Here is a 24,479-nt window from a genome sequence, read left to right as displayed (position 1 = left end):
TTCCTTAGATTGCATTTAGGTGCCATTTTAGGGAATATAAACATGCCTTGTGAAATTAGTGAATATAATTGAGTGCGCCATCATATAGGTCATTTGTTAAAATCATTCTTTTGAAGTATATTCAATTGACATTGATCAAAGTTAACGTGATTTAAAGTGAACGGAAGTGATTTGCACGAGTTGTATTCCAACGTGATAAACTGGTGAAACAATTATCGCGAGAAAAATATGTTTGCACCTACTTTGTCATATTTTGTGTTTACATGTTACAAAGATCTGTGTTTTGATAAGAAGTATCGTTCTCGTTAATATAGGCTAATAAACTGAAAATAACCGGAAAAAACATTTATGTTCAAATTTGTAACATAATATCGGTGCAGAGGTATTCATCGTACATATTTTGCCTTTGAAATGTAACTCAAATTATTTGTCAAAAGACAAAATACTCAAATAATAACAAACTACCAAACTTTTCCAATGGATCATTGAGTTTAAATAAATGAGCTTGTATGAAAATTTTTCAATATTAAGAGTATACTAAAAAGCTCTAACGAATTTGAGTAACACTTATTCATGCATGTATTGTCTGCATCTATAGATCGACAGAAAAAAAAAGAAAAAAAAAAGAAAAGAGAAAAAAATTGGAAAAAAAGTTAATAAGAAGTCACAGCATATCACCACACGAGGTCAAAAATTTGTCGACCTCTGAACGAATTAAATATAGTATAACAAGGCGATGCGCTACTGCGGGGTGAGAGCAGATATACACGAAGTATGAAAGCGTATAGATATAGTATAGTAGTTTCAAGGCGTATATATGCGTAAACGTACGTCAGTAACAAGAATATAATGCAATGAAAAAGGTAAAAGGAAGGATGGATCAGCGTAACGAACGAACGTTAAATATACGAAAGAACGAAAAAACGAATGGATAAAAGTAATGTATAAGATAAAGTAGATAATGTACTGTTTGGTGGTGAATGATGAGATGGTGTTGAATGGCTCTATCTATGTACTCCCTAATACTCGCCGAGCTTAGGATCGGGTACTGACTGGATGAACTAGTGATCACGTCCTAGAGCTTGCGGCTTCGCCTCGCTTGCTCGTATCGCTCGTCTCGTCTCATTTCTCTGTTCTCTGTTTTCTCATTGTTTATCTACGGTATTCTCTTTATTCTCACGACACAATCATACTAAGTAGTAGCAGATAGGTACGAAGGTGGTGACGACAGAGCACTAGTAGTTTATCAGATAGATTTTTCTTTTTTTCATTCTCTTTCTCATAGTTGCGGTAATAAAAGTAGAATAGTTAGATCTAGCAGGTAACATTGCAGAGCGTAGTATGAATATCTCTTTTTTTCTTTCTTTCGATAATGGTAACAGAGCGTTGTCTCAGTAGAACTGCTAGCTAATATTTATATTTATTTTATATATATATAATAGTTTTTATGTATATATATATATATATATATATATATATATATATATATATATATATATATATATATATATATATATATATATATATATATAATGTATATTTATATATAGTACAGTATAACAATGTGGAGCGGAGACTGGTTTCGTGTCCACCGCACGTGTATAATGTATATATAGTATGTATATATATATATATATAGATATATATATATATAATCTGATAAAAATTCTGATAGTCGGGCGGCCTGTACGCTTTCTCATTCTTAATCTCTTTGGTTTTTTTTGTTATTATTTTTCTGTTTCTCTCAGAGTGACTTAGCGGATGTTGGGCTTACTGTTCCGCCTCTCAATGATAAAAACGCTGTCGTAATCCCGATCGAGATGGAGTGTATGATGATCACGATCACGATTCGGGGGTACCGGCGGCTGTTCGTGGACCGGCTCCGAGGTGGCAGTGGTAGCGGGGGTTACTTGCGTAGGAATTGGTTGATGAAGAGGTTGTGGTGGTTGCGGATTCAACGGGCTGCCACGGGTCAGCGTCGACACTGACTCGCCGCAAGCATTTAAGTTTGTCGACCTACGGAAAACACAAGAGGACAACTATGACACCGCCAGCAGTGTCAGAATCTAACGCTTCTATTCTTTTCTTTCTTCTTTTCTCATAATAACTTTGACTCGACAACTAACTTTTTTACACTGCTGCGATTCACGAGTAGAGTCGGAATTCGAAGCACCAGGCTTTCTTTAAAATCTACGACTGCGTCACATTTTTACTGCGGACATTTCATTCCAACTGTATTTCACAACTACTTTTCATAAACATTTCCAACCTCTTTACAATTTCAATATAACTTTTTTCAATTACAACTTTATAGATTAGACAAATTATTCCGACCCTACTCGACTGACGTTAAAATATCTTTGGAATTTTAAATGCAATTAGCATGATCAATTGATATTGTTTTTATTAATGATTTTGATTGCCCAATCAGAATAAAATATGTGAAAGTACTTCATGAAACTGTATTTATGTTTGTGATGCATCATTTTGTTTCTTTTGTGAAAATCAGGATATCGTTACTTGAAATTTTTAACTTTATCCAAATTGCACAATCAAAACAGTTGTACAATCTGAACCGTACAGCCCGTTCTGGATATTTTGCGTACAAAAGATGTGAAGATCGATGTAAATTGCGCGAAAAGCCGAATTATCTGTTGGTAACTTTTGTGGATGATCGTAGCATTCGGAGTCGAAATACTCTACGTGCTCGCTGCGAGGACGAAGGAGCGTGATAATATGAGAGGATGTGCACAGGAATCCTTCGACCTCGTGTGCACGTTGGCAAATTTCAATTGTCGATAAAACTTCTTAAGACCCAGGCAATAAGACTAAAGAGACAAAGTATGGTGAACAAAATTGTGAACGAAGTCACAAAGAGGCAACGCTGCCAAATTGTAGTAGATCAAAACATTTCGAAGATGTAGCGAAAGCAACAACGTTGTACTGGCTCTTAAGAAGATGAAATGAAATAAAATAAACTAAGGACTTGTTCCGTTCTGTAAGGAAAGTCACGACGTTTGAATGAAAATAAATGTAGAAATAAAAACAATGACGTAATCCAGAATAGGCATCACTGCAGTCGTATTGTGGACTTTTGGATGCCGTGATAAAATTATAATTCTATACGATCTCTGTTGGATGTCATTCAATTCGAAAATACCATATCATTCAAGATATGGCACCATTCTCGGGAAGCAATGAAAGTCCGGATGGACAATGAATGCTCCGTCTTTTGTCAGTAAAATCTTAATGTAACATTGTTTTTTCACAACTTTAGTACTTTGCTACTATAAAGTGTGTTACAGATAAATACAATTTGAATTCAATATTTGAAATTGAAATCCTGCATTTTAAGAAGCACATAATTTTTTATTAATACTCACACATAAAGGTCGGTGATTTAATAATAAGTACTTGGACATGATCACATTAATACTTTTTGATACATATTTATAGCTTACTTAATTCACAAAATACACGATATTTACTATTTCTACTGTCATTTGCATCTGATTCATCTTCCTTCATGATCCATTAATTTGAATTAAATTAAAATTAGTTAAAATAAGTGTCGTCTTTGTCCATAATACCTCTGCTAGTTCGGTTATTTGTCACCTATTCTACGATTTTTTTCAGACTATGCTAATATTTTGTCATCCATGGAAGAAGATTAAAGAATATGTAAAATAATTTTTCTATGTCTAACTTTTCTTTTATGTATGGTATCGATACTCATCTCAATTATTAAGCAGTTAATTTTGAATTTCTTTTATCTTCTTTTTTCCAGTTTCCGAATTCCTTATAATATTTCAGTTCTATAGAGCGCTCGTGAATATTGAAACGAATGCTGTTGTGCTTTTATTTTCTATATTTGTTAAATATTAAACCCTACACCATAAGCTATACCCTATTATCTTTAGATACGAGAAGGTATTTGCCTTTTATAATGCTTGTTAAGAATTAGACTTTTCTGGCAATTTAAAATAAGATTATTTTGAAAAAGGAAGCTTAATTTCATCTTATATTAAAAAAGCAAACACAAACTCGTCGGTCTAATGACTGATCAGTCCTTATTTTGCAGCTGCGTACTCATTCAGAGAACGAGACTGTCAATTGTTATTTGTTACTTGTCTTTTGGCATCATTACATGGTAGGTTCAAGTTGACATGTAGAGACACTCACTTTTTCAAAGGCACTGTTCCTTGGGGCCCCTGCCCGTTTCGTGAGTCTGTTACCCGGCAGGCCACCATGTTATACGCTGAAAGCAGTTCTACAATATTAAAAGAAAAGTATATTACAAATAGGATTTACGTGTGTCTAGGATTGTGGTTCTACGTATTTTGTCAATATGTACTATGTCTCTTAATATTTATTAACATGAAAATTGATTTATACTGATATAAAATTTAGAGATTGAGGGAGTACGGTGGAACTGTTGTTTCAGACAAAAATTAACAAAAATGGTAGAGCATTACTATACCTTTTTCTTGTTTCCGTCGTTTTCTTTTATTGCAAATCTTAACAGCACAAATACTGAGAATAATCGCGACGATGAAGAAAAGAATTCCCCCAACAACTCCAGCTGTTATGGCCTTGTGTTTGACGCGCGCTGGTACAGAGTATTTTATTTGATCACTCACTCCAGCACTGTCGGTCGAATTGGCAAAGACTACGAAATAGTAAGTTCTGCCTCCAACGAGATTTTTCACTGTAAAAATATGACAAGTTTGTTTCTATTTAGACGCGTCTTTTTGACAAGTGATTTGACTGAATGTTGACTTACTTAGATAACTAGTGTCTTCAGGTCGGATTTGACCTTTGTTAAGGGTCTTCCAAGCTCCATCCGTTTTGAAGTTTATAGTGTAAAATTTAACAAGATGGCTTTTCTCAGCAGGAGGCATCCAAGATATGAGAAACCCATTGCTCAGCTCGGTCACAGACACATTTCTTGGCGGTCCTGGTCTCGGCCCTAAGACAATAACATCGTTGTTAGAATCGCAAAATCTACTATTGTTTCAATCAATTAACAATACATACTGTCATCGGGGGTAACTTTCTCCTTCAAAGGTAACTCTAGCCCACCTGCAAAAGATATCACTTAGTGTCATATTTGCTTAACGAAAATAAAAATGAATAATTACAAATCAATCATCGCATTTATCATTTCATTAAGCAATTATAACGTAAACGAGCGCTTTTTACGTATGGGCTATGGTTACTCTTGAGGATAAATAAGTGACACCCTAAATGATGATATCTATGAATGAATCAATTTATTTTCAATTTGGAGTCTTATTCTTTTTTATATGAGAAGATCGTTTTATGATAATTTATTAAAATGTGATCAATTAAATTTAAAAACTTATCTTTCACATAATGATCAATTATTAAAGTGAAAATCAGTGATAATTGAAAATTTCGTCATTCTTATTTTATTTTTTATTTTAACATATATATTATCCAAATTATATTTTAATCCTTAAATTTATTTAATGTTTCATAAAATATCACCGAATGATATTTCTGAATTGAGCATGTACGTAACATTAACAAAGTTGAAAAACGAAAGTCAGAAAACTGGGTCATGTGAAGTGATAGTAAATAAATGACATGGTATCGAAAAGCGCATATATTGTAGAAAGAATTGAAAAGTTATCATGCGTTTGATACATATGGCAATAAAGATTACAAAAAATTATGTTTACTAACTGTATCTACATTTAAAAATATATTAAAAAATACATTGAAGCTATTTAGCTTACTGGCGGATGCATTAATAAAATTATTTTTCTAATGTAAAAAAGCAATACATTTTACAACCTATGTATAAGGTATAATACTATAGATGGTAACTAATTATTTTTTCATTCGACAGTTTGGATTAGAGCTTGCAACTTGCAAATATTAAATAATATTTGTTCTTTTACAACCAATATTTAAACAAACTGTTTTGAATCCTGGAAAATGTTAAACATTATCAATGTACCTTTATGCAAAAACAACAGTTAATAAGCAAATCGACACACCTTTCAATAAAGAGTATATCTTGACGACAATGGGACAATTGAACTCCATTGATTTAATAGGTAAAAGTTGACATTCAACGAAACAGCGATCACGCTTGAAATTTCCAGAGCACAACGATTGATTTTCTACCCCCCGCCTCCAAAGTCGCGCAAAATTCACCAATGGTATAGTTTCGAGCGAGTTAATTTCAGTAAAAATGCAGGCTATTTTGTTCACGTTGAGCTGAGTAGTATTTTTAAACATTATTTAAAACCAAAAGCATAGAAATACCGGTACTTAGGAAGTTTCTGTAATTTCAAATGATAACAGGTATTCCTTTGATGGGGTTCAATCAATTGCAAAAACAGTGTAAATTGCCCAATGAGTTATCAAGAGATATTTGTACGGCACTCAAATCATCTCAAATCGACACAATTTTTCGATGACATTTATTATCTGGAATGGGATTGAGTTGTATTCTTCCAAATAAAAAAAAAACTAATCTTTTTATAATAATTGTTTTCGAACGAAAAGAGAAAGTTCAAAAAAACAAATAAATACTAAAATATCAACGAATTGACAATTTGAGAAATGTGAAGCTCTTCGAATAAATAGTTTGAGATAAATACGGCTGATTTATTACGAAACAATTACGGCAAATCAAATTACCGTAAACTGGTTTTTCAACAGTGAGATAGTTTCAAAAAACATCCTGTTGACAGCTAAAATACCCGGAAGGATATTGTCAAAACTAGCGACAAAAGAAAAGTAGAGTAAAGAGAGAGAGAGTAAAAAGAGATGAGGGGAGGGAGCAAAGAGATACAGAAACGTCATTGTGTACAAATGTTGAGCAATGAAGCGACGAATTCGGAAAAAGGAAATAAAGGCGGAAGTGGAGCGAATAGTTCAATAGGTTTGCCGATACGGTACGTCGCGACGGGATATACAGAAGAAATCCTCCCGGTTTGAAAGTCGGCTAGGGTTTTTTCTAACTTTCGAACTCTGCTTCCATAACGCCTTTAAAACTGTCGCTATGCTTGCCTTGAAAATTTTACAATCTTAATTTCTACCCGAGAGTGAAAATTTTACATACTTCGTTTTTGTTATCTCCCATGTTTTTAAATATTTGCTTCGATGTTGAAATAAATATTCTTTTCGTATATCACATCACAGAAATGTCGTATTAATGATTTGCATATGCGAGCTAATATGCATAATTAAGCAGCATAAAAATGTAAGTAAAATTCAAGTATGTATTTGCCCTACTCACCAAAAAAAAGCCAATAGAAGAAAAAGCTACACTTCCATCAACTTACCACCACTTTGGTCTGCTGTAGCTGGCTGCTGATTCCGAGAATTTGAAGAAGGAGTTACTGACTTTTGTAATCCCACGTCTGCGTTAAAATTTTGTCGTTGAATAAGAACGTTTAATACAATTGCTACCGATATAAACAAATTATCTACTTTACCTAGAGTTTTCACGGTGATGACATTACTGAACATTCCTTCTCCGAGAGCATTTTTACCAACGACTCGAAATTCATGGTTGGTGCCTGATTTTAACCTGCTTATAGTAACAGTTGTACTTCCAGAAGGTGTTACTGGAATGGTCTTCCAATCTTGAGCTCCTTCTTCGCGATACCTAGAAACCGACAAAGCACGATTAGAAACAAAAATCACGTAATTTAAACTATATGAAATGATGAAAAAAGCTATCATTTCTACAAAATCTTTGATATACACATATCTATGAGTTTCTGTAAGTGCTTTCAAGGTCTTACATCTGTTTATAAATGTGATAACTGAAAATATATTTTGTATCGATAACTCGTAAAAGTTTTCCGTTCATCAAGTCTAATGCGTGTTGCTAGCGGTTAAATTTTCATTTTACCGACGGGCACTAAAATTTGAAACAATACAATAGCTTTAAGCGGTATGTTCATGCAAATTTTGCGGATAATCACCTTCAATAAAATTATGCATTAGTGTATGTGAATAGAGTAGGGCTATCAAAATAATTAATGACATGTACAGGCAGTGATGAGGTTCAAATACATTTCAAATGAGCTACGGTCGATCGGAACATGCAATCATGCATGTATATACGATAGAGGCTACGAATACGTTGCATAGCAGTTTGAATTGTATCGTATTCGATACGTCTCGATTTTGAGCAAAAGGATATCAATAGAAAGTTTAAGCTTACAATATTTTACATATTAATTATTCATACGAAAAACAATTTGCAAGAAATATTTTTGAAGAAAGCCAGGGGATGATCAAGGGACAAGAGAGGTGTCTGTACAATTATTCGAGACTTGTGCAGAGGACTTTATGCTCGTAGCGACAGTTGTTTGCAAGGAGAACTCAAAGTGTTGGTCGATCGCTTGCAACCAGATGTCGGCTAAACCTACCAGATCGTGTAATCCTGTTTGTAGTCGGGCCCGCCCGAGTAGCCAGGCAGCCAGGATAGCGTGACGGAAAACTCATCGGCAACACCGGTGAGGTTGTGCGGCGCGTGCGGCTGGGTACCTTCGACGATAAGCTGCGTGGACTTGACAATTACGGCCACTTCGTTGGCGGCCACGCACTCGTAGCCTCCGAAGTCCTGTCCCCGAAGACTGTCGATCGTCAGGTTGCCCCCGATAATTTTCGCGCGACCCTTCGGCAGCGCATCCCCGTCTTTCTGCGATCACGACAGTGCAAACGGAACTTTATCGATGTCCGCGCATGCTCCAGCTCTGTTGCAAAGCAAGGGGCCAAACGGCTAGCTTACTCTCTGCCAGGTGATGACCGGTTTTTGCGTGTCCTTGGCTTCCTGCGCGTCGCAGTGCATCTCGACGGTCTCGCCGACCTTGCGCTGGTACATTGGCAAGGGCTCGACCGTGAAGGAGGGCGGATTACGCACGAGCACCTCCATGTGTCCGGAGCTGCCTTGGGTGCCGTGGGCGTTATACGGTGTGCAGGTATATTTGCCCTGGTGGCTCTCGTTCACGCGTGTAAACAGCAGCGAGCCATTCGTCATCACCACTATATCCTTCACGTGGTACGGCTCCAGGAGCCGTTTGTCCTTCGTCCACGTGACGTATTGTAACGGCGGATTTGCCTTGATGTAGCAGTGCACGACGCCAGCCATCCGGAATGGCAGATATTGCACCGTGGGATTGAACGACACCTTCGCCGGATCTGCGAATTTCGTGAAATTTTCTCATTCTAGCACTCGTTTTTCATCGGCTGAGCACGTTACACTTAAAAATTCTCTGTGGTCCAGAACTTACACTCGACGTTGAGGAAAGCGCTGGCAGTCTGAGCCTCCCCGATACCATTAGTGACCTCGCACAGGTAGGTGCCAGTATCGTCGGCACTGACGGGGTTGATCACGAGGCTACCGTCCATCTTGATGGAAGCGCGCGTGTCGAGTTCCGAGACCTCGGAAATGAGCGACCCCTCGCGGTACCAACGGACCGTCACGTTGCCTGGCATCGCCTTCGCCTCGCACTGGAACGTCACTTTCTCGCCCTCCAGTTTCGTCGAGTTTTCCGGTGGCGACGTTATCACCGCTCCACCTGTAATTTTCCCATTTTCATTTTCATTCTGGCACCTCTTTTGGTTGATTTGATAGTCAAATAGATAGGAGCCTTAAGTCGAGTAATCTTTAAAAATGTAACGTAGAACTTTGCAAAGAAACACTAGACTGTCCCTTCGTTCGACCGGGGGGTAAATCCGAGAACTACCGACTCGGGATTCCGAAACTCCAGAGAGAAACTTTTCCAGCAGTAGCAGAGCCTGGGTCTTTCCTTTGAAAAATTCAAAGCTCTGCAAGTTACTGTTCGACCTTTCGCGCGGCTGTTATCCAACATTTTCGCGGTATAAAAATTGGAAGAGCTCTTGGTGCAAAGGATGCGCCATTAATTACGGAAAACTTTAGTACAAGTGTAAATTGAAGAGTGCATAGGAAAACGAGTCGGAAATTTTGAAGAATCCATTAGAGCGTGCGACAGGTCTCACGGTAGTATCGACTTGAAAATGGAAATGCGTAGCTCTTGAAAACAATAGCTCGGTGCAATGCCACGGAAGGCTTATAAACAGTCTAGCTGAAACTCGACACTTCTTATCCGACACTTCATCTCCCTATCGCGTGTTCGGCTTCCCATTCTCGCCCGACCGAGCATATTTTCAGCCGTCTGCTGCGCAAGAGACTTTTCAAGTGCGCTCGAGCCTGTGCAGCAGCATAAAGGCGCAGCGCAAAGTGCAACTAGCGTTCAACGGGAAAGCCAGTGAGAAGTCTTCGAGAATGAACGCACGCGCAGCCAATGGCATTCACGAGTCGCCTGCGCGTGAGCGGAAACGCCGACGCTCGCGAGATATAGACCAGCCCAAGTATGAATTTTAAATAGGCCCTGTGGTGGCGTGCAGGAGGAAGACGCTGAGCCGCGGCCCGACAAAGAGCCACCGGGAGAAAAATAGCGCTCGGATAAAAACGAACCGAGCCGGGGATAAAAAGCCAAGAGCTCAGCTCGATGATGCCTCCCTCCTTAAAGAAATCGCCGGCGCCTAGCTCAACTCGACTCACTGCTCGGAGATTGAGGGCCAATCTCCTCATTCTCTCTAGTACTCTCTTTCCAATTTTCTCTCCTTCCCGCTAGCTCGCTCTCCAGTTTCACGCTAATTCCTAAAATTGTTAACGTTGTCTTCCATTGGCCACCCGCTCTCGCAAAATATTTCTACAGCCGCTCGTTCTAGTCGAAGCGGCATGTCAGGCTAGTTAGATAGAAAACAGAACAGAAGAAAGGCGTACGCGGGAAAACAGATTGCGATATAACGCCTAAAGCTCAGGCTCTTAATTGGCTGTCACTTAACCTAACGCGAGCTTTATCGTACGAAAGAGAGTGAGCGAGCGAGCGAGAGAGAGAGAGAGAGAGAGAGAGAGAGAGATAAGGAAAAGTAATACGAGAGAGGGAGGCTAGCCGGAAGGATGGTCGACTGAATGTATCGACCTATAAATTTTACGAGAGCGCTGGAGAAAAGATGCTTTGTCCTCGAGGTGTCCATAAAATTTGTGAATTTAAAGGGGTTAAAAATCCAATACTTCGACGAGCTACCCACCTACCTTACCAGCGGTGCGGCGCGTTCGATCAGACCTTCATTCTGCACCTCGCTAGCTTTTCAATTTCCTCTTGTTTTACTACCTCTACCTCACGGCCCCTATATATCGCTAAACATATTGCAAAGAAGAAATAAAAATTCCTTCTCCCCCACCCTTCTCCCCCGACCGCTTCCAATTCTTTGTCGATCCTATTCATGGAGCGAGAATTTTTAAGCTACTGGACGATTCATTTCATACAGAATTTCGTTTTGCTTTTCGAAAATACCCGCCTTGAATCACGCTGTGATATCGAATCGCTGATGAATAATAGATAAGGGCTCATTCATTACACGGTATCACAATGGAGCGCATTGATTTTCATGCGCGTTCTCTTATTGTGCCGCGTCCATTAATAATCAATTAATTTGTAGATAATAGGGTTTTTTATTTTCTGGAAACATAACTGCAATTGCTCATTAGTCAATGGGAATCGACAGTCAATTGAAAGCGTTTGAATAATTTAGTCTGAGAACAAATGTCAAGTACTTTGAGCAATTGCTTAAATGATCGACAAGTGTAAAAACATGGATAACTGGCCTGCAATAATGACTCGAGCCGTATGACTAATCTGACCCTCTCCGTTGCGCGCGATGCAAGTGTAGTCGCCGATGTCCTCGGTCTTGATCATGGAGATCCTGAGTTCAGTACCGTCGTTCATGATCCTTATCGTGGACGACGGTTCAACAGGGTTGGCATCCTTGTACCAGAGGATTTCTGGCGTGGGCGTGCCCTCCGCTTGGCAGTTGAGGATTATCGCGTCGCCGAGGTTCACGTATATCATCTCCTCCGGGGTTATTGTAAATCTAGGCGGCGCTGCACAACCAATACACAATACATCATTATAGGAATGTAGGAGCGAATGATTCGTTAGATTATACCGTGAACGTCGAGGTGAAACCAGGTACCATTCTTGTTATTGTTGGGCGACCGATTCAGGAACACGACTTTGCATTCGTACCATCCCTGATCGCTTTCCTGTATGTTGGTCAGATTCAGACTAGCCACGCCAAAGTTGGAGTTGGAGCTGACCTTGGAGACGCGGCCCTCGTAGCCCTCTCCACTATGGGTCGGGTATGACTCGTACCATATATAAATTGGTATCTCCTGCCCCTTGCATTAACATAAACAAGCAACATAAAGGACAAATCGCCATTTACCGTATTTTCCAACTTGATACAACTTTTTGCAATTATACGCATGTTCGTATGGGAAACGTACTTGAAATCATGGCTTTGTATCAAATTGGAACACAATTTGTGCTTGATCAAATATTTATATCAATATTCTCATAATGTTATGAATGCAATGACAGTAATGCAATCAAACTCTGATATTTATCAATGATGAATTATTTTTATCGTCAAATCAATAACGCTTATGGATACGCTAACCAAATAATAATCACACTGAAATTATTTTATGTTCATTGAATGGTTAGATTACAAATGATTTTCAGGACAATTAATTCATCATTGATCTTTTATTTGAAGCAACGTGCACGAATGCAGCTAACCCGAAAATGAGCAGATGCATGAATCGATTATTATATGAAAAGATCGATAGAGGATACACCACGAAGACGACAATATTTTTTTAGTAGTACAATACCAAATAGCTAATACAGTAAGTAAGAGATAGGATTGAATACGAGTCACTGTAGCATGCAAACAGCTGTTGAAGTGTAAAGATGTCAAATCAGAAGGAAGGTGTCCCAATTTCGGTTACTCTCAGATATAGAAAAACTGTATATTTATATATTTTCTATTCAAACAGTGATTGCTCGATGAAGCATAGATTAGAGTACAGAGTTGAAATGAACGAGCATGTAAATGTTTAGATAATATTCGTCGTAGGATAGGAAAAAAACAGTTGGAAAGACGCACGTAGAGCAGGGCCTCAAGGTAAGTTTGGTTTATTACTGGCCGTTTGCGTGAAAATGCTTACAAATGCGCAAGTTAGGGGAGGTATCGGAGTTGAGAGTGAATATTCGACGAGCGTAATTTCGAGTTTCATTCCATTAACTTGCAATGCAAATCAATTCCTAACACTCGAGCATCGGCAGGATTAAAAAATTCATCGGTGAAATGTCGGCCGCACGAAACTTGACTGTTACCCTAATACTATTTCGTACTACTTTTACGGACTGCGGTAAAATGTGCCGTGAAAAAATGGTGGATCATTGGATAAAGCATAAAAGCATAGTGGATGGTGGGAGGATAAACAATTACTGCAACGGGATCGAAAGGCAAACGCGTAGGTCGAGCGTCGTTGAAAGCGCCGAATAAGCGCGCGACAAAGGAAGCCATTATCACGTGCTGTTGACCAGGTTAAAAGAGTGAATGTCGGCAGGGGACGGCGGCGAACTACGGATGAATGTGCCTCCCTCTCGCTCGCTCCTAACGCGCGGTTGCAATTGGACTGCTGCGCGCGGCATTGTCCGCGAAGGCATAAAATGATGCGCAATCGCGAGCGCCACGGCGTATTCATCGACGAAGGGCGTACGTCGCTGGCCAGTAGAGCTGCGCTCGGCACAGCTGAAATGTTTGGCGCGACGCGCGGCATCCGCGTGCACGCTTCATTTGCTCTCGGTGCTCGAATCGGCGCACAGCCCACGCTCGGCCGACTCCTAATAGCGACTCTTCGTCGGAATTTCATTGCGATCGCGACTGCCCCGTGCTGCCCTCGATCGAATATTAATTTTCTCGCCGCTCGCCCTTTCATCGTTTGCCCGTTCACTCTGCGCGTTCGTACGGAGGCAAGCCATCTCGTTGATTTCTCGGCTCTTTCGCCGATAGACAGCTTCGTTTCGCAACTCGTCAAGGCATTTACCGAGCATTTTCGAAGGGTACCGTTTTTGAGAATCGGACAACTGCGCGAGTAGGTTATATACGGATAGTCGCGGATTCTGCCAAACTTTGCAATTCCACTTTTTTTTCAACGAAATTGGACGTCTCATCAGTCGAAAATTGCGTTGAGAGATAGTTTTTACAGAAATAGAGTGAAAAAAGCAGGAAAAGCTCTTGGATACGCAAAATAAAGCCGCTAAAACGAAATTTCATGTTTTTTTGCCGAGACGATGGAAGAACGCGAAAGCAATTTCGTTTGATATGGAGTACAAACGCGTTAAAACTTTCGAAATCCAATACTGCAATTTTGCGTTTCTACTCAAACGAGAGAGAGAGAGAGAGAGAAAGCACAAACGCGTACGACTATACAAGGTTTGTCCAATTAATCTTGACGAACACGCAGCAGCTCTGTGTACGATCGTTTTTTTTTAACTTGTCCCGCTTTTCAATTTGTTAAAAAAAATCAGCAATTACAATGGGCAGGCGTAGACGGCAAGTGGAACAATAAGAAACGAGATGAATGCACAGTGGAGGTAAATATATATAGATATAGCGGGTAGTCGTAAGTTGGAGAGTCAAAATATTGAATAAATTGGAGAATAGCCGCTGCGGCGGGCGAAAACATCAAAGCACTGAGCCAAAGACAACGAAGAAGCATCGGCGAGGCTTTGTTCCTGAAAGTGTATCGCCTAGTGCACTTTGGCGTCATTACTTTACGGATCGGCGAGTTTGCGGCCGCAAGCATCCTCCGCCTCTCTCTCTCTCTCTCTCTCTCTCTCTCTCTGTTCGGTTGGAGAGCTTCATCTGGCCTGCTCCGCCGCCGCTTGACGTTCTATTTTTAAGCCAACTAGCGGGTTAACCGGCTAACGTCCAATCGATAGTCGGTCCCGCAACAGTAAAACTCTCAACTCGCTCTGCTCTTTCTCTCTCTCCCTCTGGCGGACTTTTGAAAAGTTCTCGTTAAATTAAATTCGCCGACTAGCTCTCGCGCTCGCTCCTTCTCCTCCGAGCATCTCCGGTGCCGCGCCCAATCCACTCGCCGCAGCCGCTTTATGTGTTTTTCTCTTGGACGATGGCATTTTATTTAACTTTTCTCAGGCGCTGATTCGATCCTTAGTTACTTTCTCCGACTACCGCTTTTGTTTGCTCTGGCGCAGACCCCGTCAATTACTTTTTCCCGACGCCAATCGCGAGAAAATGGAGCAGCAGACGCCTTTTCTCAAGTCGACTGAGTTGACCGGCTGCTGGACCGACGCCGCTGATTCCAGCCAATCGATGAGCTCTACTCTTCTGCGTCGTTATACATACGTTTGCTTAACATGCGCAAACATTGTTGCGGACAAATCGCTCGATCGCACGGAAGGCTGCGCGAAGGAAGGCCTGACAGCGCCTTGATTGTTTGCCCCGCCGACGTCCCGGCTGACACTACTCCCCGACTGCAGCGCTACTTGGATCGCTGCCGAGCCTCTGAAACAGCACCAGGCGACGATGCAACTGGCGCCGTTTAATGACTTTGAGAAAATGTAGTCGACGCGCGGAGGCCTTTGAAAATGCTACACAACTGAAAGGCTTTCTCAAGGGCGTTAATCTGCAGATATATAGAACTGCTCCATGCCGCGAGTGTAAAAGTAATAGCGGTCGATCTAAAAGAACATTGCGCCAGTCGGCGGTTTTAATAGCGCGAGTAATTACGCCGACAACGAGGAAGGGGCAAAAAGGCCGCCACGGTCGGCCTAATTTCTTTGAAGCGATTGCGCATGCACACGTCGCGCGCCTTTCCGGGATAATGGAACGGAAGAAGACGCGCTCGAGCGCGAGAAAACATTGTTTGAGGAAGACCTCAAAGCGCGGCGCGCCTACACTTTTTTCCAAGCGTTGTTTTCCTCCGTTCCGGCATTCCGTTAAATTACGTCGTTTCAGCTGCCGCCGGAATAGCCTCGCGAACAATTAATCCGTCGAGTGTCAGCCTTTCCGTCCCTCGCGTCCTTTTACTTTCTAGCAGCCCGGCCATTCAACTTCTCTAGCCGCCAAAACATTTGCATAGTCGAGTACAAACGTGCGCGAATGCGCCAATTTTCTCGCGCCAACTTTTCAAAGGCCGCATTAAGATTCAATATCGCACTTAGAGACAACTTGGCTGCCTTCGGATGAACTTTCCGAGCGTGCTTTCTTATTATACCTTGGCAGCTTCGAAGCTTGAGACTGTTACGTGGCTACGCGCCGTACAAGAGAGAGAGAGAAAGGGGAGGAAAGGATAGCTGCCTACGTGAAATCTGCTTCTCGATACTGCCCGCCATTCAAAAGGGGCTGCTTATGGAACGACCATACACTAGGGTCCTTTGTGCGCATACTTCTTACGTGTCTCGTTTCGTTCGATCTCCAAATGCAAGAGGAACTTTCGAAACAGAAAGCTACAGAATAAACTTCAGGACGAGTTGTCTTAGAAAGCACCCGAGATATGGGGAAATCACTGCAAACTCACTCGGTAAGATAGCAGTCGTTTGATTATTCGTCAGTTTTAAACAGGTAACGTCGATGCTTTCTTGAATAAAGAATGAGATCCGTTGATTAAAGAACAAGGCGCATATTCTGCTAAAAGCTATAGATTTTGAATAATTTGAAAGAAACTGGAAGAACAAGTGGTGAATAAATAAGGGACAGAGGGAAAGAGAGCAAGCGTGAGGCACGAAAAAAATGGGAGGAAGTCAAGTGCTTCGCGTGTGCTAACCTCGTTCGACTCCAAATAAATTAATGTTCCTGGTTGTGCTCGACTCTTTTCCTATTTCCCGTCGTCAAGTCGATCGGCTTAGAGCGGAGATTTGCATCCCGCCAGGAAATTCCACGCGAAGAATATAATTAGCTCAGTGCTCGTTCCGGAGCAAAAAGAAGAATAAAGGAGAGAAGGAGAGAGAGAGAGAGAGAGAGAGAGAGAGAGAGAGAGAGAGAAGAGCAGTCAAGCGCCGATGGGAAAGCGCGCAAAAAAGAGGACGAGTCGTTATTGCCGCGTCAGAGAGGAGAAAAAGAGATTCGCCTGTTTTCACCGGAGCTGATACTCGCTACTATCTTTGATGAGAGTCGCTTTTCGAGAACGATAATGAAGGGCTCACTCGACAAATTAAACAATTCAACTCAGGAATCGATTTTCCTTTGCACGTCTCTTCTATTTGTATTCTACGCAGTAATAGGTGTCCTAGCTTGCATTATGGTGCTCAGTTTTTCTAACATTAAATCAATAGATATCAACGACAGCTTTGAGCCGCAGAAAGCTCTGCAATTGATTGCCATACAATTTCTTGAAAAGCACTCGATTCGAGTCTCGAGAAAACTCTAGCAAGAGCGGTGGAGGGGGGAAGGAGGAGAGAACGGTAGTAACAAGGAGAATGTTGAAAGCAGCGGTGGATCGAGCGGCGCGTAGTCGTGCGTGCGGCAAGTAGTTGATGTGTGCAATGCAGCGAAATCAGCCTCCGGGGCTGCGCGCAAGAACCCAGACAAAGCGAGAGAGAGAGAGAGAGAGAGAGAGAGAGAGAGAGAGAGAGAGAGAGAGAGAGAGAGAGAGAGAGAGAGAGAGAGAGAGAGAGGAAGCCTCGGAAAATTGAATTGCATCAGTGATGGAACAGACTCTGTCTCTCCATCGGCCTGTTTGCACAGTTGACTTGCGTCTCCATTTGTTTCATCAAATTATGGCAGACACACGTGTGGTATGCCTTTGCTCTATTCCCTTTGCTAGTTGAGACGCACAGCTCTCTTCACGGAAAACTGAGCTTTTACGTAGGACCGATCTTGAGTTACATACCGATCGAGAACTTCACTGACAGCAAAGGCATTTTCTTCGCGTTTCATTCATATTTCTATTTCGTGCCAATTCTCTTCTGGTAACTTTGTCAAACTTTGCTATATAGCTCACGTTTATTAACTGACGCCGTCCTACGTCGTGACACGGTCGGTTACAAATTGAAATTTGACGAGCTTAATGTTTACTGTGCTGTTACTTTGACATTTTTGCAATAATGCTGGAAGCTCTCGAGGAGTAACTTAATTATCCGCTACGAAAGAGGCAGATTTCAAAAATTTCGTCAGCAGAAAAAGAAATGTCTCAGCGAAGCGCGATTCAAAATTAATTTGCAGTCACAGCAGGAGGTAGAAACAGAGAGAGAGAGAGGGGGAGGGGCTATAAAAGGAAAGCAAGGTCGCGGTGGCAAGAACAGAGAGCTTTGTCGCGCGTGAGCTCTCGCGGTCTCGCGTTAAAAATATTAGTCGGCGAGAATTCAATTAGCCAGGTCGCGCGAGATTGGACTTGTTTATGAATCACACGGGCGCGCAGTATTCTTGGCTGGGCGACAGAACAATGCTCTCTGGTGGTGGTGGTTGGTTCTAATTCATAACTGAGCCGCGCGAGCATTGTACCGAGGGCTATCTAGACGTGGAGCTTGCGGGGGGGCCGAAACAAAGAACGTCGTCGGGGGCACATGCTTCGACTAGCTGTTTCGCATTAATTCATGTAGGTTGCCTAGTACACGGAGAAGGGGATGGAGGGGAAAGGGCCAAAGCCTAATGCGATACACGTCCCCTATGTAATCAGTGCGGTAAACACGCTCTCGAGCGATGCTCTTTCACAGAGCAACAGCGGTGGCAGCAGCAGTCTTTGAGTATCTCACTCGGCTGACTTTCGCAGCAAGTGTGAGCGCGAGCTTTGTGTCTCCACGCTTGCCTGCCGCGATATAATGCGATACAGTCTCCGCACCTGCGAAATATTCATCTTAATTAGAGTCTGAAGCGACGCTTGTAACGGTGATGCCTCACTGCCGCGGATCGTGTATTTAACACATACCCGAGCTGTGAACAATGTATAGCTCGCAACGCTATCTGCTCTTTAATTCTCATTTCGGCAACTTGACAACACTTGCAACATTTCTTTCTTAATTACCAGCTGCACTTTGACAGTCTCATTGATAAATTTTCAGGAAAATTGGCCAAAATCAGTCGAGTCCAGCATCCTGGAGAAGTGAACTGCGCGACAAAGTAGAACTATAAGGCAAGTTAAGCGTAGCGCAAAAGTCATCAAGCTGAGGCGTGAAAGCCCGTAGCGAAAAAGCTGTCGGACACGCTGTTGCCTGCGTAATGGAGATTGCTCGAGAACAAGTATTTTCACGTCAACGAGAGCGAGAGAGAGAGAGAGAGAGAGAGAGAGAGAGAGAGAGAGAAAGGGACAGAGAAGAGGCGAGTCGTCCAGAAAGGAGGCCAATCGCGTGCACCCAGTTGTAGCCTCCATTTTCAGAGGTCGTAACCTACAAAAGTAATACAAAAGTCCGCACACCCCGACTGATGTGATGTATGCGCGAAGAAGAGAGGAAAAAACGTCCAAGCTTCATTGTCGTCATTTCAAAATAAAAGCTCGCAGCTTTTCTTTACTCTTGCTTGTCGAATTGTACCGTGCGACTAATATATGCGCGTGTTTTGCATCAGTAGCTTCCATTTTCATGATAAACACTTGCAGGGAATAATTACCGTTAGCGAACTCGACATTGATATGATTCAATGGGCTAACTGCACTTCTCGTCAAGAGCAATCAAATATATCAACCTTGCACGCGAGAAATCCAAGCTCATGGTATTCGCAGATCGATGCTGTTGTACTTTGATTCGGAATTAAATGCCTCATGTATTTCGTTGAATTTCAATGGGGCTCGTCAGAATTCTATAGAAATCATCGCGTTCCGGTAATATTCGCAACTAAGTCGATAAAATAAGATAATCTCGAATAGATCAATTGGAGGCAAAATCTAGGAGCTGTACTTTCACTCTCTCTCTCACTCTCTACGTTGCTGTCGATATTGAATTCATGCTTAATGCATCCCTCGATCGCACACGCAATACTCGATAATTGATCGAATCCATAGACAATCATTTTGCCATGAACCTACTAGATTTATCGCTTGCAAGCCTCGAAAGTACGCGCGGTTATCTACTTTCACAGCGAGCTCTCTCTACTCGCGTATCATCCGCGCCGCTGCCATCGATGAAGTATTGGCTTTCACTTCGAATAACGATATTTATTTTAGCCATAAATTCTGCTTCTCGAAGAAAAATTGATATATGCTACTCCAAGTTCATGTAAACCATCCTGTAACTGAATATCGAACGATGCGGTGGCAGTTTGAAAAACAACAATCATCTATTGATATCCATACCGATGAAAAATTCAAACGTACAATAGATGTTATATTGGAAGGTGTCACGATTCATTCATAGTAACATATACGCAAGTTATTTTCAAAAGTAACGTGACATATTCTAAGATGCGTTATTACGATAAACGGAGTAAGCAATAACTGCTTGGAAAGTTTGTGAGCCTGATGTGATTTTTTACTTTTATGTCTGTGACAACTACAGGTCGCTGGGCTACGTAGATTTCTTGTATTTTTGGTACTCGATACGTTTAGCGTCGTGCCTCGATCTCAACGCTCATTTGACAGTTATAAAGATTTGCACTGCGCAGAAGCGGCTCGTGTACGTAGCGAAAATGACCAATGCGACTTTTTGGTTCAAATCAAAATGTAACTGTATTTAGGTGTGCATAGATATCGATATCTTAGGCGGCCTTATTCGAATTTATACGTATGTAGAGGGTACTCAATCGGTAAATAGGTGGTGTACGCACGGAGAGTCGCCTCCGCTGTACAGAATCCAATAAAGCCCAAAGCGTAGCGGAATAGACGGCTGTGTAATAGGCTGCATTGGCCTCTCATCCAGACAAAAATCACCCTCATTCGTATTGGTGACCACCGCGCCAGGCGGCTTAAGTTGGCAATTAGAATAGTACAACATCGAGGCAACACGAAGGTACAATTGTCAACAGTGTAACATGTGCAGTTGGTCGACACCTATTTACTGACCGAGTGCCAGCTGTAGCTAACACGAAAACGCCTTGTCCAAGAATATAAAAGCTTTTAAGCGCCAAGCGCGCCAATATGGTATCGGGAGTGTCTTTGTAGCGCGGTAGAGCATAAAGACACCCGAAGCAAGTCATCGTACTCCCGCTTGGCTCGCCCAAGGCACATAAATAACTAATTTTACATCGCGTTAATGTACGATCGTTAACGACTAGTTTTGCGTTGAGTAACAGATGATCGGGCTCTCGTAGCTTAGTTTGGCTGTTTGGCTTGCAGCGGGGACGTGGTATTAGACTAGGCTTGTCAAGACAAACTGCAACAACCACCGAGTCCATTCAAGCTGGACTCTTTCCATGACGACTATCCTTCAAATAATTAATTGTGTGCGAGCTTTATATTCCCCGTAGACAAGCTATGTCGTGGTGTTATTTTCCACTGATCCTCGAAACGTTGAAATCTATAACCCATCATCGTGAGCCCGGTGCACGCGAGTACGTTGCAAGCCAAACTTGCTGCCTGTCTTAAACGATAAATTATGAGAGCGCGATTATCCATTCGTGTACTTACGCTCACTGGAAAACTCGTATAGTCGATAAATAGGTGACAACCGACTGCAAAAATTTACACTGCTGGCAGACAGTTGTGCCATTGTATTACCTCGCTCCTGTACTACCGTAATTGCGAAGTAAGGCCTGGCGTGGTAAGCCACCAATACGAATGAGGATGATTTTTGGCTGGATGAGCAGCCGATACAGCCTATTATGTAGCCATCCATTCCACTACATGCTGGGATGAATTGGATTCTGTACAGCCGGGGCGGCTCTACGCGCGTACACCACCTATTTACCGATTGAGTGTCCTCTGCATACGGATAAACTCGAGTACGGCTGTCTAAGATATCGATATCTATGCACACCTAAATACGGTTATAGTTGAATATGAGTGAATAACATGAAATCTAGCGCCAAAAACACAGGAAATCTGAAACAGTTCAGCGACCATTAGTTGTCACAGACCGGAAATTAAAGAATGGGTTGCAAACTTTGCCAGCTGTTGTTGCTTATTCCGATTATCGTGACGACACATCTTAGAATACATCACGTTACGTTTAAATCAATAATTCGCGCACGCGTTACTGTGAATGAACCATCAGTGCCAAAGTGCAACCAGTCGGATCTACAGTGCAAACCAAATAATTACTAATAATATACAAGTATACATCAATGATTGAATGATAAAAACGTACTTAAATAGATTTATAGCCTAGGAGGACGTGTTCAAATTAATACGTGCAGAGACTATTCAATTGGCAAATAGTTGGTATACGCGAGAGGAGCTCCTCGACTGTATAGAAATCTATCTATACAGAGGTGGCAGTGAAGGAGACGGCTGCTGAGCTACGTGCAGTTGCACGAAGCGGTGTGACAACCGCTCTGTCTGTTGGATCGGTCTACTACGAGGATCACGCCTTAGCAAAAAAGACAGTAAACAACGGCTCGAATTATCAGCAGTGTAAGTCGCATATTACGATGTACTGTAAAAGTAATTTTAAAAAAACTAGTGAACACCATCTATTTACCAATTGAGTGCCACCTGCACGTAATTGGAATACGTCTTCGCCAAGATTGTGAAATCTTGTAAGCGCCATGGCTGAGTGAAGCGTCAATACGTCATGAGAAAGATGCTTGTAGTTCGGGATATAAAGTCGCGCTACTAACATCCTGTTCATAACAAACTGGCGCTTGGCTTATCCAAGGCACATAACTAACGCGAACATCAAAATACCAAGTAATATGAAATGTAATATTGAAAGAGATACACATTATGCTCATTACAATCAAAACAAGGCTATAAAAGGACTAACATGCACAACGAAGTTTAAAGAGAGACAGAGACGTGATATTATTAGGCTTAAAATGTCCAGTTGCAGGATGATTGCTATCAAAGTTCACACAGCAATAGCCGGTATATGATAATTTGATTTGCAGACAATGACATTTAATGTATTATTTGGAGACTTTGAAAATGAGCGGGGGACTGGTACATGATGAATTTAGCAATCAACTCTAGATCTAGTTGACGTTAATCTTACATGTTATCGAAAAACACGGGAATGCTAATGATGTGGATTGCGTTCAATAGTTCATGACATGGTCAATGATGAGTCACTAATTAACTACATATTTTCCGAAATATACTATTTTCCATCATACGTGCTCTGCCCTCTCAATTACAATTTAAAAAATAAACGGACATTACATAAGACATATTTGTATTCCAACGTTCCGAATATAAAATCGAAAAACGCTATGTGTGATTGACGTTCTCTGTAAATTGTAACAGCAGTATTGTCAGAATCGTCAACATCGCGGAGTGCGACACTGTATTGTGTATTCGTATATGCATCATAAGTTTAATGTATATGTCTCAAAAGCAGCCATATCATAATAAAAAAATTAAGAGTGAAAATTAAAAAATGACAATTATCTCGACAAAAAGACGTGTACAATGACAAAAATTCGTTCGGTACAACGTTTACGTTACGTATGCGAGGGCTTACCCACATTACAGCTGACTGGTGACCGACCGACATCGCCATTTCACTATAAACTTTGATTAACTTTTTATTTTGCTTAGCTGTCAACTTACAGAACAAGCAGGTGTAACCGAGGATTCTGGTATTTTGCATTTGCCATTACGTAATGAGTTATTGACATTGCATTTTGAAAATTAATTGTATCGTTTTTAAACGTACAATTCTTATGAAATACTAATTACTCTACAATGATCCAGATTTTTAAGTTAACTCTGCGTCGATATTACGAAACCTCCGGAAACCCCCACAAAATTAACTATATGTAAATGCATATCTGATGTACGTCATACTTACTCAGAATATGAGTATTGAAAATGTTCAGCCTGATTTGGTTGGATAATATGTGGACAAGAAAATTTTGTATAGGACTGTCGATAAAATTAATAATTAGTAATTATAATATAATAGAGCTAAATAATGGTCTACTTGAATAAATTTGCTTGTTACTATAATTACAGTTTGGAAACTAATAATTACTTGATCTATAAAGCCACCACTAAATATACCAATATACTAATAAACTATAGCGAAAATCTATAACGCCAGCGATTCGTTAGCGTTGGAGTGGAAGTTTTGATTGTGCGGCTAAGGAATACGCTGGTCGTGATAGATCTTCGCGAGTCCGATGAAGCCCCAAAAAGAAATTGGAAACCGTTGAGTGCGCATGGTTGGAAGGTAAAATTTTGATAAAAGACCCCAGGACCGCAATAGTGGTGCACAATAAAATTGCCTCGTTTCCGCATCGTTGGTGAGAGGTTTCCGGAGAGAGCGAAGAAAAAAAATAAACAGTTTGGAGAGTAGATGGCAACTGCTGAAACGAGGCGACCTTACCAAGAATCCTCGGTCGTGTTCGTGTTGCTGCAGTGTGTTAATGGGCTTGAGTCGACTGGGCTGGCTGGCAGCTTGAACAGAGGCCGGCAGAAGTCGTGCGAGTGGCGAGTCGGCCGGCACCAGGAGCGCGCCCTTGGCCTGAGGTTTGGCCCTCGCTTTCAACTC

The 24,479-nt window shown here is 41.4% G+C and overlaps 1 protein-coding gene across 9 annotated transcripts in view; it reads right to left on the bottom strand.

The window, feature by feature from the left end:
* Nucleotides 1-24,479, bottom strand: part of LOC131671296 (protein turtle-like) — a 160,089-nt gene that overhangs the window by 6,030 nt on the left and 129,580 nt on the right. For 3 of the 9 annotated variants that reach the window (XM_058947619.1, XM_058947618.1, XM_058947620.1), the window contains 14 exons: nt 24,315-24,469; nt 23,778-23,806; nt 23,448-23,497; nt 12,031-12,262; nt 11,690-11,965; nt 9,285-9,572; nt 8,783-9,192; nt 8,421-8,692; nt 7,476-7,648; nt 7,323-7,400; nt 5,038-5,082; nt 4,784-4,969; nt 4,481-4,708; nt 4,183-4,270 (listed from right to left, as the gene is read on the bottom strand). In XM_058947619.1, the coding sequence (XP_058803602.1) occupies nt 4,183-4,270; nt 4,481-4,708; nt 4,784-4,969; nt 5,038-5,082; nt 7,323-7,400; nt 7,476-7,648; nt 8,421-8,692; nt 8,783-9,192; nt 9,285-9,572; nt 11,690-11,965; nt 12,031-12,262; nt 23,448-23,497; nt 23,778-23,806; nt 24,315-24,469 (2,510 nt within the window). Of the gene's footprint in view, nt 1-4,182; nt 4,271-4,480; nt 4,709-4,783; nt 4,970-5,037; nt 5,083-7,322; nt 7,401-7,475; nt 7,649-8,420; nt 8,693-8,782; nt 9,193-9,284; nt 9,573-11,689; nt 11,966-12,030; nt 12,263-23,447; nt 23,498-23,777; nt 24,470-24,479 lie in introns of those variants that run through there. The other 6 variants (XM_058947622.1, XM_058947624.1, XM_058947623.1 and 3 more) reach the window with 4 other exon arrangements.

The sequence above is a fragment of the Phymastichus coffea genome, unplaced genomic scaffold (genome assembly GCF_024137745.1).
Source record: "Phymastichus coffea isolate CEN01 unplaced genomic scaffold, Cenicafe_Pcof_1.1 PCOF00123, whole genome shotgun sequence".
NCBI classification, from domain to species: Eukaryota; Metazoa; Arthropoda; class Insecta; order Hymenoptera; family Eulophidae; genus Phymastichus; species Phymastichus coffea.
This window is presented reverse-complemented; position numbering and strand designations above follow the sequence as displayed.